Source organism: Notamacropus eugenii, chromosome 1 (genome assembly GCF_028372415.1).
Source record: "Notamacropus eugenii isolate mMacEug1 chromosome 1, mMacEug1.pri_v2, whole genome shotgun sequence".
NCBI classification, from domain to species: Eukaryota; Metazoa; Chordata; class Mammalia; order Diprotodontia; family Macropodidae; genus Notamacropus; species Notamacropus eugenii.
The window spans coordinates 695,822,371-695,840,388 of NC_092872.1; the positions used below are offsets into that span (position 1 = coordinate 695,822,371).

General features: G+C 46.3%; 1 protein-coding gene across 2 annotated transcripts; it reads left to right on the forward strand.

Moving 5' to 3' along the window:
* The first annotated feature begins 4,641 nt into the window (after nucleotides 1-4,641).
* Nucleotides 4,642-7,521, forward strand: C1H16orf86 (chromosome 1 C16orf86 homolog). 2 transcript variants are annotated; one of them, XM_072636068.1, is made up of 5 exons: nucleotides 4,642-5,125; nucleotides 5,323-5,792; nucleotides 6,312-6,514; nucleotides 6,724-6,900; nucleotides 7,011-7,521. In XM_072636068.1, exons 1-5 carry the CDS (start codon nucleotides 4,724-4,726, stop codon nucleotides 7,079-7,081), a joined length of 1,323 nt encoding a protein of 440 aa, XP_072492169.1. In that variant the 5' UTR covers nucleotides 4,642-4,723; the 3' UTR covers nucleotides 7,082-7,521. The 2 variants fall into 2 exon arrangements, with proteins under 2 accessions (XP_072492169.1, XP_072492168.1); XM_072636067.1 differs by having other exon boundaries at nucleotides 4,681-5,125; nucleotides 7,148-7,521.
* Nucleotides 7,522-18,018: the final 10,497 nt, after the last annotated feature.

The following is an 18,018-nucleotide window of genomic DNA, read 5'->3' on the forward strand; positions in this document are numbered from 1 at the left end:
TCCACCAAAGCAGCAATCACAATGGTCCAGGCATGAGGTGATAAAGGTCTGTCTGAGGGTAGTGGAGGTATCAGAGGAGAACAGAGGAAAAACATGGAAAAACATTCTGGAAAAACATGGAAACAACAGACCTTGGCATCCTGTTTCAGGGTCAAAAATAGTAAAGAGACAAAAAGCCACTTAGATTTCAAGCCTGAGGGACAAGGAGGATGTAATAGAGAAGCCTGGAATCGGGAAGTTTTTGGGGAGAGATGATGAGTTCAGTCTTGGATGTGTCAAGTCTAAGATGTATGCAGAATATCCAGTCTGAGATGTCTGAAAGCAGCTGGAGATAGCAGAGAGGTTAGGCTTAGAATCATGGGTTTCTCAGAGCCGGTGGGGTCCTAAATGGAAGTCTACATACTTGCTTTAGGGATGATGAAAAGAAGGCTCTCAGAGGTTAAGTGACTTGCTCAGTGTAACACAGCTAGTTACAGGAAGAGCAGGCATCTGATTCCACGTTCAATGTTCTCAAATTACACTGCCTCCTTCACACCCTTGCCCAATTAATCTTAATAAGGCTCTCTTCTGATCATATTACCTACCCTGAAACCTTTAGAAACCACTCATCGCCTCAAATATAGACTCCAGACTTGTTAGCCTGGTATTTAATGGCTCCCATAATCATGTGGTGACCTGACCTCCCAGCTGGAAGGGGCTTTAAAGATTCTGTGGTCTAGCCCAACCCTCTCATTTTACAGATAAGAAAACTGAAGCACAGAAAGGAGGAGTCACTTGCTCAAGGTCACGTGAGGATTTGACCTTCACCAAACATTTATTAAAAGTCTACTTAGAGAGAGGCAGTGTGGTCTAATGGTCAGAGAGCTGGCCAGAGAGATCCCAGAAAGACCTGGGATCATGCCCTGCTGTCGACACAGACTGGCTGTGTGACCCTGGGCAAATCACTTAACTAACTCTAAGGCTAAGCTGCTGAGAAGGTGCTGACCTGAATGGATAAAGGAAGTTTCTTTATCTGGAATTTCCTTGCACCAGGGAAATCACAGATGCAGTCTATCCCTATGTCTACATGAATCCGTGGATGTGACATTGTGCCGGCTCAGGTAACACGTGAAGTGCTAAAATAGCAATAGCAGCCCATCTCTGGCTTCTGTCCCCTCTTCTGTCAGCCTGGAAGAGAGCCTCCCAAGGAAGTGTAATGTGTGATTTCCTCCACCAGGTGGTACACTACCATAGCCACAAGCCCAGGGGTCCATGTGCCAACATGGTTTCTTTGTGCATGTGCTAGCTGTCCAAGCTGGATTGGCCTTTGCTGACCTGGGTTCTGAATGAATCTGGGGCATGACATGAGGCATGGCTCTGATTTTCCCCCCACCTTTTGGAAATGGTCTGCTCTCTGATAATTTTTTGCATTGATAGGCAATCAACTTTTCTGTGGCTACATGGTATATAGCCAGTTAGTAAAGCTGCCCAGTCACCAAACCTCCTCCCATTTATTTGGAACCCCTAGGGAGCCATCCCAAATCAACTGTTTCCATTTGGGTCATGGAAGGAAATAAGGGAGGGTCATTTGTGCAGGACCCTTCTCTAGGTCAAGAAAGCAAGGGGAAAAGTGTCAGGCATTTGGCTGGCATCCGGGCTTTCTTGATGTTCTAGCTCTTCAGCCAATCTAGACTTGAATTTCCAATTGGCTGCTCTGCCCCACTCATTATTCTTAATTCCGGTGCTTTCCCTTCCTTCATTGTTTCCAATTTATTCTGTATATGGTTTGTACATGTTTACTTGCATGTTGTCCCCCCCCAAAAAATTATGAGCATCTAGAAAGCAGGAACTGTTTTGCCTGCCTTTGTATCCCCATTCCTTAGCATACTGCCTGAGACACGCTAGGCACTTAAGAAATATTTCTTAAATGACTGATCCAGCTCTCCTCATGCTCCCAGTTGTTGAAGACAGTGCTCCAGGTCCCAGGAGCTGGGCACTTCCCAACCATCCACCTCCAATTTCCCCAACTCTTTGTGAATGGCGACTCTCTAAGAGACTCTACAAAATCTTTTAGCCACACTGCTGTGGCCCCAACATCAATGGCTGTGAAACCAATGGCAGTCAGCAGCCTGGCTTCAGCTGGCATGTGTTCATAGCTGAAATGATTAATTTATAAATAATCATTAAGTACCTACCACGTGCTAGGCACTGTGTTAGGCAATAGGGATACAAGGAAACAAAAGGCACTCCATGCTTACAAAAGACAGAGTTTACAATCTAATGGGGAGGGGGTGGGGGAGAGAACAACATGTAAACGAATATATAAAAAACTAACCCTAAAGAAAATAAAGAGGAAATAATTAACAAAAGGGAGGGAGGAGTTGGGTAAGGCTTCCAGGAAAAGATGAGATTTAAAAGAAACTGAAGAAAGAGAGTGTTCTAGGCATCGAGGCCAGTCAGAGAGAATGCCCAGAGCCAACACAACAGCCAGAGGACCAGTGTCACTGGATTGAAGAAATGATGAGGAGGGATGTTTGAATCCCAAGGGTTAATAGGAAAAGGAGGAAAGCACTCGATGCAGTACCCTTACCCGGTGCTTTGTCAGTGTGCTGTCCTTTCTCCTGATCTCTATAACCCGCCCCTTTCCTCAGCCTCCCTCCTCCAAAGTATATACTTCCCTGGAAATCTCTGAAAGGTGGTAAAATCTTCACAGTCAGAGACAGATTTCTGAGGAGAGATGGGGACCATCCTCAACAGCATTCTGTCCATTTCTCTTCTCCCCTCCTCCCTAAATGACCCTCCCTTCAGCCCTGAGTTAAATGATAACTGGAGAACAGATAAGGGATTGGGATTCTGGGAGCATCCTGACTTAGGCCCCAGTTACAAAGACAGAAAAGGAAACAGGTCCCTGTCTTTAAGGAGTTTACACACTTTTTTCTTTTTGGCAACAAGTACATAGAAAATAGAAGTGGATTCCAAGTAATTTCCAGAGGGAGAAGGAAGTCGCAACTTCAAGGTCTCTTGTAAGCAGTGACATTGGAACTGAGCTTTGAAGGAAGCTGGGGATTCTCAGCAGCCTGAAAGAAGCAGGGCATCTTGGACCAACCATGCTGGCTGGTGGTACAGCAGCCGCCAGGGTGGCAAGCCTCTCAACCAGGATTTTCCCCAAGGTCCTCAGATTCTTCTTCTTTGGCTTCACCAAGCCCTTCAAAGCCCAACTGAAAGAGCATTTCTGCCCAGAGGGCAGCTTTCTCTAACTCCTGCCAGCCAAATCTAGAAACCAGGGGGGCCCTCCCTCCAGTAAACACTTTGTTCCTACCTCTCTGGCAAGTACAAAAAATACCTTTTGTATTATGGGCACTTAGGTCAAGTCAAGTTAACAAGCATTTAGTAAGCTTGTGTCTGGCACAGGGCTAAGCTTTGGGCTTACAAAGAAAGGAAAAAGACAGTTCTTGCTTTTAAGAAGGGGAGACAATATGCAAACAACTATGCGCAAACAAGATGTATACTGGGTAAGTTGGAGATGCTCTCAGAAGCATTAAGGGGGATAAGGAAAGGCTTCTTGCAAAAGGTGACTGAGACTTATTTTAGCCAAGACTGGAGGGAAATCAGGGGAATCAGATGAGGAGGAAAAATGATCCAGGCATGGAGTGGGGTTGGGAGGCAGTCGGTGAAAATGCCTGGAGTCAGCAAAGAGGCCAGCGTCAATGGATTTCAGTGTACCTAGAGTAAACTGAAGTGGAAGAAGACCAGAAGGTATAAAGGCAGTGAAGTTCAGTTCTGAAGGCCTTTAAAAGCCAGAGGATTTCATATTTGTTCCTGGAGGCAACAGGGAACCATTGACATTTGTTAAGCAGGAGGCCATAAAGGGTCAGGCCCTGCCCTTTAGGAAAATCAATTTGAAAGCTGAGTGGAGGAGGGCTGGCCTGGGAGAGACATGAGGCAGAGAGACTCACCAGAAATCTGTGACAGTAATTTAGGTGAGTTGAACAGACCTGAAATAGGCTGATAGTGGTGTCAGAGGAGAGAAGGGGGCAGCTGAGGAGAGATGTTACAAGGGTAAAACATCCAGAGGACTTGGATTGGCCATGGGAAGCGAGAGTGCGGCCTGGGGGACTGGGAGGATGGTGGCACTTGACACAATAAGAGGGACCTTAGGAAGAAGGGAGGGTTGGTGAAGTAGAGGGTGGGGTGGGGGATGAGTTCAGTTTGTGACCTGTTGAGTTTAAGGTGACTGAGACATCCAGCTCCAGCTGTCCTATATGCAGCTGGAGATGTGATCCTGGAGATGGACAGGGAGGTTAAGGCTGGGTAAGTAGATTAGAGTCATAAGCACAGAGATGAGCACTGACTCTGGTAAGTGATGACAATCATCAAGCCAAGTGGTATAGATACCTTTTCTACTATTGCCCTGGGTGGTTCCGCGGCTAGAGCCCTCACCTAGAGTGCTTAGTTCAAATGTGACCTCAGACACTTGGTGGCCTGTGAACACCTGCACCCATAAAGCAGGGACAGTAGCACCTGCATCCCAGGGCTGTGAGAACAGAATGAGGTATTTGTGAGGATGCTAGCTTTCATGAGAGAAAGCTTGCTCCCTGAGTGCAGAGACAGTAATTTCTTTTTAAAATTTCAGCTGCTTGCCCCAGCAAAGGCCTCAAAACACATTTGTTGGAAGAAGGCAGGAATTTGTTCATTTTCTGAAGCTGAAGGGCGGTGGGCCCCCCGGCTTCAGCCTGGAGGCCACATGTGGCCTTCTAGGTCCTCAAGGGCTGCCCTGGGACTGACTCCAAACCTCACAGAACAAAAGGATTTGTTCTGTAAAACCTGGACTCAGTCAAAAGACAGAACCGGAGGACCTGGAAGCAGGTTCCCCACCCCTGGCCGGAGGAACATTCTCGTGGGTTTCTTTCCAGTGCCAATCACGTCGTCAATAACCCGAATAACCGTGGCCCAGGATTACCTTCGATCAGAGTCCCCTGTCCTAACACTCCCCCCGTCCCTCGAGCGAAGAGGGGAGGACGAGTCCCGGGATTCCGAGGGAAGGGGACCTCCGTCTCCCTTCCCTGCCGTCATGGCCATGGCAGGGCCCGGCAGGCCACAGGGGCAGCAGGCTGGGTCAGCGAGTCCCGGGGGCCCGGGCGCAGAGGTGACGGCGCTGGGCGGGAGGGGGACGGCCTTGGGGTCCGGGGTGGGGGATCGCCTGGAGGGAGGGGTTGAGGCAGCTAAGGTAAGGGGGCGGGGGGGGGGGCCCGGGCGAGGGAACGAGACTGGGTTGCCCACGCTCCCAGTAACGGCCCGGGGCTGGTGGCATCCGCTCCAGCCCCAGACCTCGGTGACCCGCAGGGGGAAGAGCGCCAGGCCGGGCCGGGACTGGAGCCCGAGCTGGAGCCGGAGCCGGAGCCCCAACCCGAGCCGGAGCCGGAGCCGGAGCCCCAACCCGAGCCGGAGCCGGAGCCCCAACCCGAGCCGGAGCCCGAGCCCCAACCCGAGCCGGAGCCGGAGCCCCAACCCGAGCTGGAGCCGGAGCCGGAGCCCCAACCCGAGCTGGAGCCGGAGCCGGAGCCCCAACCCGAGCCGGAGCCCGAGCCCCAACCCGAGCCGGAGCCCGAGCCCCAACCCGAGCCGGAGCCCGAGCCCCAACCCGAGCCGGAGCCGGAGCCCCAACCCGAGCCGGAGCCGGAGCCCCAACCCGAGCCCGAGCCCGGGGAGTCGCTGGCAAAGGATGAGGAGCAGTTGGAGCCCCGGGGTCCCCGCCCCCCGCCGCCGGCCCTGCCCTTGCGGGCCAGCCACGGGCTCAAGAGGAAGCCGGCCAAGTGAGAGGGCGAGGGCCGGGGTGCCAGCCTGCCCTGCCCCTCCTCCACTCCCCCCACCGAGGGGAGGGTGAAACGCCCCAGCTCCCCCAGGCGCGGGGCGTTGTCCCGACGAGGGGCGCTGGGCAGGACCGAGCTGACCCTGCGGAGGGGGCGAGGCAGGCGGGAAGCTAGGGGGGTGCGGGGATTAGTGGGGAATGGTCAGTAAGGAGAAGGGGAGGGAGAGTCAGAAGGATTTGGCTGGGAGGAAGGGAAAAGGCTAGCAGGTTGTAATGGGCTAAATGTGGCCATAGAGTTCCATATCCTGGGGCAAATTGGGCCTGGAGGGGGTGGCACGAGAGAGGGTTAAAGGCAACCACGTCCTCCTCCCCTCGGGGGTTAAAGGAGTTTACCGGGAGAGGCTGGAGCCGGCCCAGCCGCAGGGCCGCAGCCCCACGTGAGGGGGCTGGTGTTTGTGGGGAGCTGCGTGGCCGTGCTTCTCGGCAGCATTCCCCTATTCCTTCTCTCCCCATGCCATCCCAGGGTGGAGGCCCAGCTACAGGTGCAGCATACTGATCTGAGAAGGCCGCCCTTGAGAAAGGAAGAGTCTGACGGAGCGCAAGGGGAACCCTCCCCACCAGCCAAACAGCACAAGAAGGCCAAGAAACGCAAGAGCCTTGGGGTGGTACCCGCTTTGACCACTGCTACTGTGGTACCTACCCCGGCAGAAGCCCTCGGGCTGGAGAGTGAGTGGCATTTGGTGGGCACAGAGCTTCTGTGCTTCTAAGGACCTGGCCTATGCTGTCAGTGTCTGAGCCTTTGCTTTCAGTATTCCCTGAAGCCTTTGCTCTGGGTCTTCTCTTTAAGGACCCCCAACCCCTTCTCTTGACTCCCCAAGGAAGTTCCTGAAGGGTGCTCTTTATGGCTCAGAGGCCACACTTATGGTCACCTACAGGGAAAGCTCAGCGCCTGAGGCCATTGTATCAGTACATCAACTACAGCAACCCTGAGCTGAACCAGGCTGGGGAGGGAGAAGCTGAGGTCGAAGTGGAACTGGGCTTGGTCCCCAACAAGCCATCTAGAGGCCCGGAGGAGGCAGCAGCTGAAAGGCCACAGGCCTGGCCCCTGGGAGGTCAGTGTTACTCTAAGAAACTTCCCTTCTTGTTCTCCCCCTGCTGGACTTGGTGCTTCTAGACCTACCAGCTCTAATGCAAAGGTCCACTACTTTGATGACCATTCCAGGAAACAACCCTGACAATGACTGTGATCCCAAAGATCGAATTCCATTCTGCCCAGAGCTGGGGTTGGCGTGAGGGCCAAATCAAGTCCCTCTTCCACATGCTCCCTCCACCCCCCTCGTGGGCTGCCTTCCTTTGCAGAAGAGGGAGGACGGGAGTCTGTGCCTATCCTGCCCTTTACTCCGGCTGGCCAGCTGAAGGCCGAGGTGGACAAGTCGACCCAAGTGGACATTGACAAGATGCTGAGTGTGTGTGCAGCCCACCTCGTTCCCCCTCTTTCCCCCCAGTATAAGTGACAGAACCTCAGCAGCTTGCCTGGCTCAGGCAGCTTCAGCAGCAGAATGACCCAGCTCACAACCAGCTCTGGAAAGAGGAGCACTTTGCTGAGAAATTGGTTGCCAGAAGGTCCTAAGGGCTTATCAGGTCTCTGACCAGATGCCACTTTCTCCACTTGGCAGTATTACTGGATGAAAGCTGTCTTAGCCTTACTGGCAATAAACATTTTTAGCAATTTTGGGGCTTTGGCATTATTGCCTGTGGGATTTGGCTTAACTGAGGAGAATCAGGGGAAATAGGGGAAACCAGGGGAAAAACCTGAGTATTATAACCTGAGTATTATATCTTCTCCCTTTGGACTCATTTTACAAAGAAAGTCGAAGTTTAAGAGTAAGAAGAAGGCACTTTTTAGATTCTCATTGTGTGTGCACAAGAGTGTGTACACAGAGCACCTTTGGATTTATTTAATCACGATAGTTCCTGTTTCTGTAGCACTTCAAGGGTTACAAAACACTTTCTTTCCAACACCCTTATGAGGAAAGCCAGCATTATGCTCATGTTAAAGTAGAGGAGTGGTGGATTTGAGTCCAGGTTTTCCTGAGCCCAAGACTGGGAAACCTGGCTTTGAATTTTGCTTCCCATTTCTTAGCGAGACCTTGAATGAATCACTTAACTACATTAGGTTTTGGTTTCCTAATCTGTCAAAAGGAGATGATAACAGTACATACTTTCCAGGGCTACAAAATCAAATGAGAATGTGGTTTGTAAACCTTGAAGTGCTTTATAAATATGAGCTATTATTGGTATTTTTATTGTTCTACACATTGCTACTGCTCTTTGGGGGTCAGGCCAGTCAGCCGCAGGAAGATGGTTGTGTTTCTAAGAACTCTTTCTACTGGCAGTAGTTTCCCCCTCTTCCTTCTTGACATACTGTAGGGTGAGTCAGTTTGGATTTTTCCAGGGAGGAATGAGTCTCAAAAGTCAGAGCAATATTCATTTGAGGGGGTTCAGCTGTGTGATTTCATCATGGGGAAATCCTAATATGGAAACTTCCCCTCATGTGTAGATTAGATGCTCATCTATAATTGAAGAGTGGCAGAGAGTTGCCTGGGGAACTGACAAGTTAATTAACACCTTGCACATGGTCACACAGCTCGTATATGTCAGAGTTAGGTCATAGACTCAGGATTTCTTGAGTCCAAGGCTGACTTTTCATCCACCACATTGTACAATATGCAAGTATAATTGTGCTAATTAGGATTCCTGGTTGAGAAGAGCTGCTCCTTCACCGAGGTCTGGAGGAGCAGAAGCCCTGAACTTGGAATCTAGCCGTTGGACTTTCCAAATTGAACAGAATTTGATAACTCTTAGGGACCTCAGTGGCCATAAAGGAATGGAATGCCTTACAACAAATCTAACACATTTCTAGCCTTTGCCTGAAGACCTCCAGGAAGGAGGCACTGTCCAGGCAGCCCATTTTACTTCTGGACAGTTGTAACTGGTAGAAAGGTTGCTTTGTTTTGACCCTAACTCTATATCAATCACAAATTTCTCAACAGATAAATGAGCAAATAGCCCCTTCACAATGCCCACCCATTGTATTGTTCTGATTCTGCCTTCTGGGACCAAAAAGAACAAGCTCAGCTCCTCTTCTCCAGATATCTGAAGTCAGCTGCCAGGTCTTCCTTTCATCTTCCAGTCTCAAGGCTAAACACACCCAATTCTTTCAGTCAATCCTCTTAAGATGTGGTTCCATCTTGCTTTCTTTTCTCTGGACACCATCCATCTTATTGGTGCCCTTTTAAAGTCACCCAGTCCAGAACTGCCCACAGTTCCAAATAACTTGCCCCATTTAGACTTGTGAAGTCAATTTTTTTTTGCACCCGAGTATAAGATTTTCATTTCTCCCTATTGGATTTCATTTCAATAGATTTAGAATATTCTGACCTATCAAAATCCTTTTGGATCCCAACACTGTCCTCCAGTGTGTTTGCTACCCCTCCAAACTTGATGTCCTCTGAAAATCTGATAAGCCTTTATCCATCCAGAAATTGCTGAACAGCCAGGGACAAGAACACATCTCTGCAATATTCCTGTCACATTGACAATGAACCAATAACTGTCCTTTGCATCCAACCAGTTCCAAATTCATCTGATTTTATTATCTATCTCTCTAGGTCATTAGCCCTAGGACCAAATCTCAGATCTCCACTTTACTAGCTGTGGAAACAAGCAAATTGCCTTATTTCCCTGGTCTTCAGTCAGTTGCTAATAAACATTAAGTACCTACTTTGTGCTAGGCCAGTATTCTTGCCAAGAAAACCCCAAATGGGGTCATGAAGAGTTGGATATGACTGGAAAGACTGAACAACAAATGTGCCAAAACTAAGTGCTGAGTGCTGAAAATATAAACAAAGGCAAAAGACAGTCCCTGTCCTGAGGAGCTTACGGTCTAATGGAGACAAATACAAGCAAGTATATCCAAACAAGCTATGCATATTTTGTGTGTGTGTGTGTGTGTGTGTGTGTGTGTGTGTGTGTGTGTGTATACAGGTTAGATCAGAGAAAATCAACAGAGGAAAGCCACTAGCATTGAGGGAAATTGGAAAAGGTTTTCGATAGAAGATACGATTGTAGCTGGGACTTGAAGGAAGCCAGGGAAACCAGAAGGCAGAAATGAAGGGCGAGAGTATTCCAGGTATAAGGGCAGCCAGTGAAAATGCCATTAGGAGATGGAGCATGTACGGTGCAAAGAGCAACAAGGAGCCCACTGTCATCAGATCTCAGGGTATGTGGAGGGGTATAAGGTGTGAGAAGACTGGAATGATGAGGGGGCAGGTTATTAAAAGTTCTGAGTGCCAGAGGAGTTTATATTTGGTCCTGGACATGACAGAAAGCTACTGGAGTTCATTCAGTATGGGAGGGAAATAGTCAGACCTGTACTTTAGGAAGCTCATGGTGCCAGCTGAGTGGAAGATGGATTGGAGTGGGAAGAGACTTGAGGCAGCAGACCCAGCAACAGGAGACTGCAATAATTCAGGTGGGAATCGATGAGGGCCTGCACCAGCATGGGTACACTGTCATTGGAGAGAAGGAGATATAAATGAAAGGCAATTGCAGGTAAAATTTACAGGCCTTGGCAATGTGGGATATGGGGGTGGGTGGGAGGGAGGAGTTATGGAGGACACCTGGGTAGGATGGTAGTGTTCTTCACAGTAATACAGATGGTTGGAAGATGTGAAGGTTTGGGGCCTGGGGGGGGGGGGGGAAGAAAAGAAGGGTCCTGATGGATGGTTGGTAGACAATAACTACAAGGATTCTGATAGCATCTTGGATGTAGATCAAGCGAACCTCAAAAGAAGAGAAGTTACTGAGAAACAGAAGTAGGGGAGAGTCTAGGCTACCTAAAGAAGTCATAGGTTCCCCTTTCTTGGAGATCTTTGAGAAGGAGCTAGATGGCCATTTGTCATATTTGTTATAAGGGGATTCCTTTCTCATATGGCTTAATCAAAGAAACAAAACAGAAAAAAAGACCCTCCCTGTGTGGAATTTCCTCAGCTGTTTCAGTGATTGTTGTTCAGTCACTTTCCAATCGTGTCCAACATTTAACCCCATTTGGGGTTTTCTTGGCAGAGATACCGAAGTAATTTGCCATTTCCTTCTCCAGCTCGTTTGAAAGACAAAGAAACTGAGGCAAACAGGCTGAAGTGACTCGCCCAGGGTCACAGAACTAGTAAGGGTCTGGGGCCAGATTTGAATCAGAAAGATGAATCTTCTTGGCTCCAGGCCCAGTGCTCCACACACTGTGACATCTAGTTGCCCTTACCTCACCTGTCAAATGAACCAAATAATAATTGTAGTACCTAAGTCATGAGGGTCACATGCTTAAATACAGTTTGCTGTCCCCAGGAGCCTCAAAATTCCATTCCAGAGAATTAAAAAAAAAAACTTTTATAGGAAGGGGACTTACAAATTATCTAGTATTTATTTATATATTTTTCAAAGGAAGAAACTGAGGTCTGGAGAAGGTTAGTAGTCAGGTCTCCTGATACTCAGCTCAGTGTCCTTTATCTTGTATTCTTCTGGAACGAGCTCCAGCTGGGGAGGAGTCGCCATCCAGCAAAATGGAAAGTGCATTTGAATGGCAGCAGTAAGATGTGTGAGTCTTAGGAAAGGAAAGTGTTCCATCAGTTGCTCTGCAAGATTTCTTTCAGATCTGTGGTTATACTCAGGGAAATTTATGCTATGGTCTGTCCTCTGTTCAGACTCCTGACCTCATTGAGGTCATCAGAGTAAAACAACAATTTCTTTTTGGAACCATTTCAGAGTAGGGAAAAGTCATTTGTTCTCAACTAATCTATATTTGATTGACGTGAAAAGTTTTGCCTTATAAAAATCAATTGGGGGTGGAGCCAAGATGGTGGAGTAGAAAGACACACATATGCTAGCTCTCCCAGCACAGCCCATAAAATACCTGTAAAGAAAGACTCCCAACAAATTCTAGAGCAGCAGAAGCCACAGAACAACAGAGTGGAGGAGATTTCCAGGCCAGGGTGACCTGAAAGGTCAACAAGAAACGTCTGTCACACTGGGTGTGGAGCAGAGCCCAGCTTTGGCCGTGCGGTGCTCACAGTAGCAGCAGTTCGAAGATCCCTCAGCCCACAGGTGCCAAAGGTCAGTGAGAGGGTTTTTTCAGCTGGCCGAGAAGGGCGAAGGGCCTTCTCATAGCTCCAGCCTTGGGCAGCGGCCACAGAGGCCACATCTGGCAAGCAGCAGCAGTTCCCACAGCAGCCCCTACAGCAGCCTGCATCCACTGTTGGATCGTAAAACCCCTGGGCGCACTGAGCAGCTGATTCTTACCTAAGCCCTGTGTAGAGGCCTTGCAGCAGCTGATCTTTATCTCACACTGAATGGCGACTCTGCCCTCGCAGCTTATCTGAATCTCAGCCCCCAGTGCTGGCTTGGAGGAACTGGAGGAAACTCTGCTAAGATTCTGGGCAGAAAAATCTCTCCCTGCTCCCAGACAAGTGTACACGTTTGATTGTGCCACTTGGGAGGAACTGAGATCTTACAGATCCCCAGCTCTTGACAAAGGACCCAAAAGTCAAGTAACTGGTTGGGAAAATGCCCAAAAAAGGGAAAAAAAAATAAGACTATAGAAGGTTACTTTCTTGGTGAACAGATATCTCCTCTCATCTTTTCAGATGAGGAAGAACAATGCTTACCATCAGGGAAAGACATAGAAGTCAAGGCTTCTGTATCCCAAACATCCAAAATATTCAATGGTCTCAGGCCATGGAAGAGCTCAAAAAGGATTTTGAAAATCAAGTAAGAGAAGTGGAGGAAAAATTGGGAAGACAAATGAGAGAGATGCAAGAAAAGCATGAAAAGCGGGTCAACACCTTGCCAAAGGAGACCCCAAAAAATGCTGAAGAAAATAACACCTTTAAAAATAGGCTAATTCAGTTGGCAAAAGAGGTTCAAAAAGCCAATGAGGAGAAGAATGCTTTAAAAAGCAGAATTAACAGATTATGGGTAGGGGAACATCCGAGGTTGTCTAAAATTAAGCTATTAGGCATAGGACTTTAGACCAACAACAATAAGTTAGGGTCCTTTAATTCTTAGTAATACTGTGGAGACAATTAGATCAAGAGCTTGTGAAGTTAGCAACATAAATATTATTTGTCTCAGTTGGTTAATGTTTTAAAAAAAATTCTTTTGTGGTCCATATTGTAAATGCTTTAAAAAGAAGTATCACCAAACCAAAAGTTTGAATTACTTTATCTGTTATAAACTGTGTTAAAAATAAATTAAAAAATAAAATAAAAAGCAGAAGTAGCCAAATGGAAAAAGAGGTTCAAAAGCTCACTGAAGAAAATAGTTCTTTCAAAATTAAAATGGAACAGATGGAGGCTAATGACTTTATGAGAAACCAAGAAATCATAAAACAAAACCAAAAGAATGGAAAAATGGAAGATAATGTGAAATATCTCATTGGAAAAACAACTGACCTGGAAAATAGATCCAGGAGAGACAATTTAAAAATTATGGGACTACCTGAAAGCCATGATCAAAAAAAGAGCCTAGACATCATCTTTCATGAAATTATCAAGGAAAACTGCCCTGATATTCTAGAACCAGAGGGCAAAATAAATATTGAAAGAGTCCACAGACCACCTCCTGAAAGAGATCCAAAAAAAGAAACTCCTAGGAACATTGTGACCAAGCAGCTAAGAAGAAACAATTCAAGTGTTGTGGAAATACAATCAGGATAACACAAGATCTAGCAGCTTCTACATTAAGGGATCTAAGGGTGTGGAATAGGATATTCCAGAAGTCAAAGGAATTAGGACTAAAACCAAGAATCATCTATCCAGCAAAACTGAGTATAATACTTCAGGGGAAAAAATGGTCTTTCAATGAAATCGAGGACTTTCAAGCATTCTTGATGAAAAACCAGAGCTGAAAAGAAAATTTGATTTTCAAACACAAGAATCAAGAGAAGCATGAAAAGATAAACAGGAAAGAGAAATCATAAGGAACTTAATAAAGTTCAACTGTTTACATTCCTACAGGGAAAGACAATATTTGTAACTCTTGAAATGAGAGAGAGAGAGAGAAAGAGCACAGGGTGAGTCGAATAGGATGGGATCATATTTTTAAAAAAATGAAATTAAGGGGTGAGAGAAATATATTGGGAGGAGAAAGGGAGAAATGGAATGGGGCAAATCATCTCTCATAAAAGAGCAAGTAAAGGACTTTTCAGTGAAGGGAAAAGGGGGGAGGTGAGAGAAAAAACATGCAGCTTATTCTCATCACATTCGACTAAAGGAAGGAATAAAATGCACACTCCTTTTGGAATGAAAACCTATCTTACAATACAGGAAAGTGGGGGAGAAGGGGATAAGCAGGGTGGGGAGATGATGGAAGGGAAGGTAATGGGAGGAGGGAGCAATTAGAAGTCAACATTCTTGGGGAGGGACAGGATCAAAAGAGAGAATAGAAGCAATGGGGGGCAGGATAGGATGGAGGGAAATTTAGTTAGTCTTATACAACATGACTATGGAAGTCATTTGCAAAACTACACAGATATGGCCTATATTGAATTGCTTACCTTCCCAGTAGGGATGGGTGGGGAGGGAGGGAGAATGAGAAGTTGGAACTCAAAGTTTTAGGAACAACTGTCGAGTACTGTTCTTACATATAACTAGGAAATGAAAAATACAGGTAATGGGGTATAGAAATTTATCTCGCCCTACAGGACAAAAGAGAAAATGGCAATAACGGAAGGGAGGGATGTTAGAAGGGAGGGCAAATTGGTGATAGGGATAATTACAATGTTTGGTGTTTGGGGGTGGGGGGAGGGGAGAGATGGGAAGAAAACTTGGAACTCAAAATTTTGTGAAAATGAATGTTGAAAACTTAAATTTAAAAAAATGAAAAAAAATCAATTCCCCAAAAGATAAATGGCTAAGTAATACAAACAGTTTTCAAAAGTATTACAAATTATAAATTATCACCTGGAAATATGCTCAAAATTACTAGCAAGAAGATAATTGTATATTAAGACAACTGTGAGGTTTTACTTCACACCGTCTAAATGGATAAAGATGACAAAAGGTAGGAACAGTTAAAGTTGGTCCAATGATGCACCATCAGTGGAGATGTGAAGTGGTTCAACTATTCTAGATTTCAATTATTTCTGAATTATGCAGGAAAAATGACCAAACTGCCTCTACCCTCTGACCTAGCAATCCCAAGACTGGGCATAAATCTAAAGGAAATTAAAGGCAGAAACAAAGGTACAACATATGTCAAAATATTCATAGCAGCTTTCTTTGTAGTAGGAAAGAACTGGAAACCAAGTGGGTGTCCATTATTTGGACAATGAAGAAAAAAGCTATGGTATATGAATGTGATAGAATATCATAAGACATGACAAATATGTCCTAATATTTGGGAAGACTATAAATTGATGCAATAAGCCAAACGAAGAGAAAAACTGACACAATGTAACGCAAAAATCAATAAAAGGAAGTTGAATAAGAAATGAAAAAAATCAAGGTCTCAGAAAAGATATTAAACAGATATTAAAAAGATTGAAACATACCTCCTCTCTCACTACAGAGGTAGGGGATTGTTAGGATAGACTATTACACACATATCAAATAAGGTTTGCATGTTCTTGCTTAATTGTTTGAAGGGAAGGTTCCATCTAGAGGTGAGAGTGGGGAATTACTGTGGTATCAGTACAAAAGGCATCAATAAAATGCATTTTTTAAGAAACCAAATTGGAAAATCAGGTCTTCAAGATACCTGAAGAAAAAAACTCTTCGTTCACAGCAATATTGTAACTGCTCCTTTCTCCAGTAGGGGTCACTCTGTGACAAGGTCCAAGACCACAGAAGTTAATATGATTTCCACGATTCTTCTTGGTGTCTGGAGAGCTAATGCTCTCTGGCATTCCTTGTGGTTTGGCCAAATTAGGTACTTTCCCCAGAAACTTAAGGGTTGAAAGCAAGAAACACAATCAATTTTACTTCCTATGTTTCCTGCAGGAGTATTATAGGCCTCTTCTCTAATGGCAGATAGATGCCCTCTCCCACCATGTGGTTGCTGTACCCCAAAGAACACTGGATTTGGAGGGACAGGACCTAGGCTTCCTTCCTTCATGGCTACGTGAGAGCTCTTTGGCAAATATGGCCTTCTCTGAGCTTAACCTCTCTGATACTAACTTCCTCTTATTTTGTTAAATAAAGGGTTCTTTGGGCCATAGATTTAGAAGCCAAAGGGAAGGTTAACTCAGAGCTAAGTGAGTCTAAAACCTTCATTCTATAGATAAGGAGGAAGCTGGATTGCCAGTTGTTAAACAGGTCCTAGGAAGCCAAGCAGGATAAGCTGGATGATGCTTAAGGTCCTCCAAGAAAAGTAGGTAGAAATAGATGATCAGGATAATGTAGACAGAACATGGATGTGGGGTGAAATGTTCCTGCTCATTCAAAGGCTGAAGGGAAAGGAGCATAGATTAGGTAGAAAGGGGGCTAAAAAAAAGAAGATTCAGGGGGGCGGAGCCAAGATGGCAGAGTAGAAAGACACAAATACACATAGCTCCGAACCCACAACCCATACAACATCTGTATAAAGTAACTCATGGCGAATTCTGGAGCAGTGAGGCCACAGAACAGTGGAGCGAAGGAGATTTCTGTTCCAGAGGGACCTGCAAACCTCTTGCAAAAGGTCCGTCGCGCTGCAGACGCGGAGCCCAGCCCAGACCTGCCGCGGCCGCGGCACTGAGAGGTTTCAGATCCGAGCAGGCTTCAGGGACAGGATCTCCAGCGGCCGCACAAGTCCCTCCACCCACAGGTGACGGGGGTTGGTGAGAGAGTCTCTTTGGTGGGTCGAGAGGGGAGTGGGGTGCCCCCATAACTCAGGCCCCCTCGGGAGGCAGAAGCTGAGAGGCAGCGGCAGACCAGGGTTCCCCAAGCAGACAGGAGCCTGGATCCATTATTGAAGGTCTGTGCATAAACCCCCTGAGGGAACTGAGCCTGAGAGGCGGCCCTGCCCCAACCTCAGCACCTGAACTTAATCTCACACTGAATAGCAGCCCTGCCCCCGCCAAAAGCCCTAAGGCTGAAAGCAGCATTTGAATCTCAGACCCCAAACGCTGGCTGGGAGGATCAGGAGGTGAGGTGGGTGTGAGGAGAATATTCAGAGGTCAAGTCACTGGCTGGGAAAATGCCCAGAAAAGGGAAAAGAAATAAGACTATAGAAGGTTACTTTCTTGGTGAACAGGCATTTCCTCCCTTCCTTTCTGATGAGGAAGAACAATGCTTACCATCAGGCAAAGGTACAGAAGTCAAGGCTTCTATATCCCAGCCCACTCAATGGGCTCAGGCCATGGGAGAGCTCAAAAAGAATTTTGAAAATCAAGTTAGAGAGGTGGAGGAAAAGCTGGGAAGAGAAATGAGAGACATGAAGTCAAAGCATGAACAGCAGGTCAGCACCCTGCTAAAGGAGACCCAAAAAAATGTTGAAGAAAATAACACCTTGAAAAATAGGCTAACTCAATTGGCAAAAGAGGTTCAAGAAGCCAATGAGGAGAAGAATGCTTTCAAAAGCAGAATTAGCCAGATGGAAAAGGAGATTCAAAAGCTCACTGAAGAAAATAGTTCTTTCAAAATTAGAATGGCACAGATGGAGGCTAATGACTTTATGAGAAAGCAAGAAATCACAAAACAAAACCAAAAGAATGGAAAAATGGAAGAGAATGTGAAATATCTCATTGGAAAAACAACTGACCTGGAAAACAGATCCAGGAGAGACAATTTAAAAATTATGGGACTACCTGAAAGCCATGATCAGAAAAAGAGCCTAGACATCATCTTTCATGAAATTATCAAGGAAAACTGCCCTGATATTCTAGAACCAGAGGGCAAAATAAGTATTCAAGGAATCCACCAATCACCTCCTGAAAGAGATCCAAAAAGAGAAACTCCTAGGAACATTGTGGCCAAATTCCAGAGTTCCCAGGTCAAGGAGAAAATATTGCAAGCAGCTAGAAAGAAACAATTCAAGTATTGTGGAAATACAATCAGGATAACACAAGATCTAGCAGCCTCTACATTAAGGGATCGAAGGGCATGGAATAGGATATTCCAGAAGTCAAAGGAACTAGGACTAAAACCAAGAATCACCTACCCAGCAAAACTGAGTATAATACTTCAGGGGAAAAATTG

Bases quoted from the DNA above. Each gene is read 5' to 3' on its own strand.
- C1H16orf86 (XM_072636067.1), top strand. From the start codon at position 4,724: ATGTGGCCTTCTAGGTCCTCAAGGGCTGCCCTGGGACTGACTCCAAAC. The intron at 5,793-6,311 runs GTGAGAGGGCGA...ATGCCATCCCAG, and splicing joins CTCAAGAGGAAGCCGGCCAA to GGTGGAGGCCCAGCTACAGG. The intron at 6,901-7,147 runs GTCAGTGTTACT...CTTCCTTTGCAG, and splicing joins ACAGGCCTGGCCCCTGGGAG to AAGAGGGAGGACGGGAGTCT.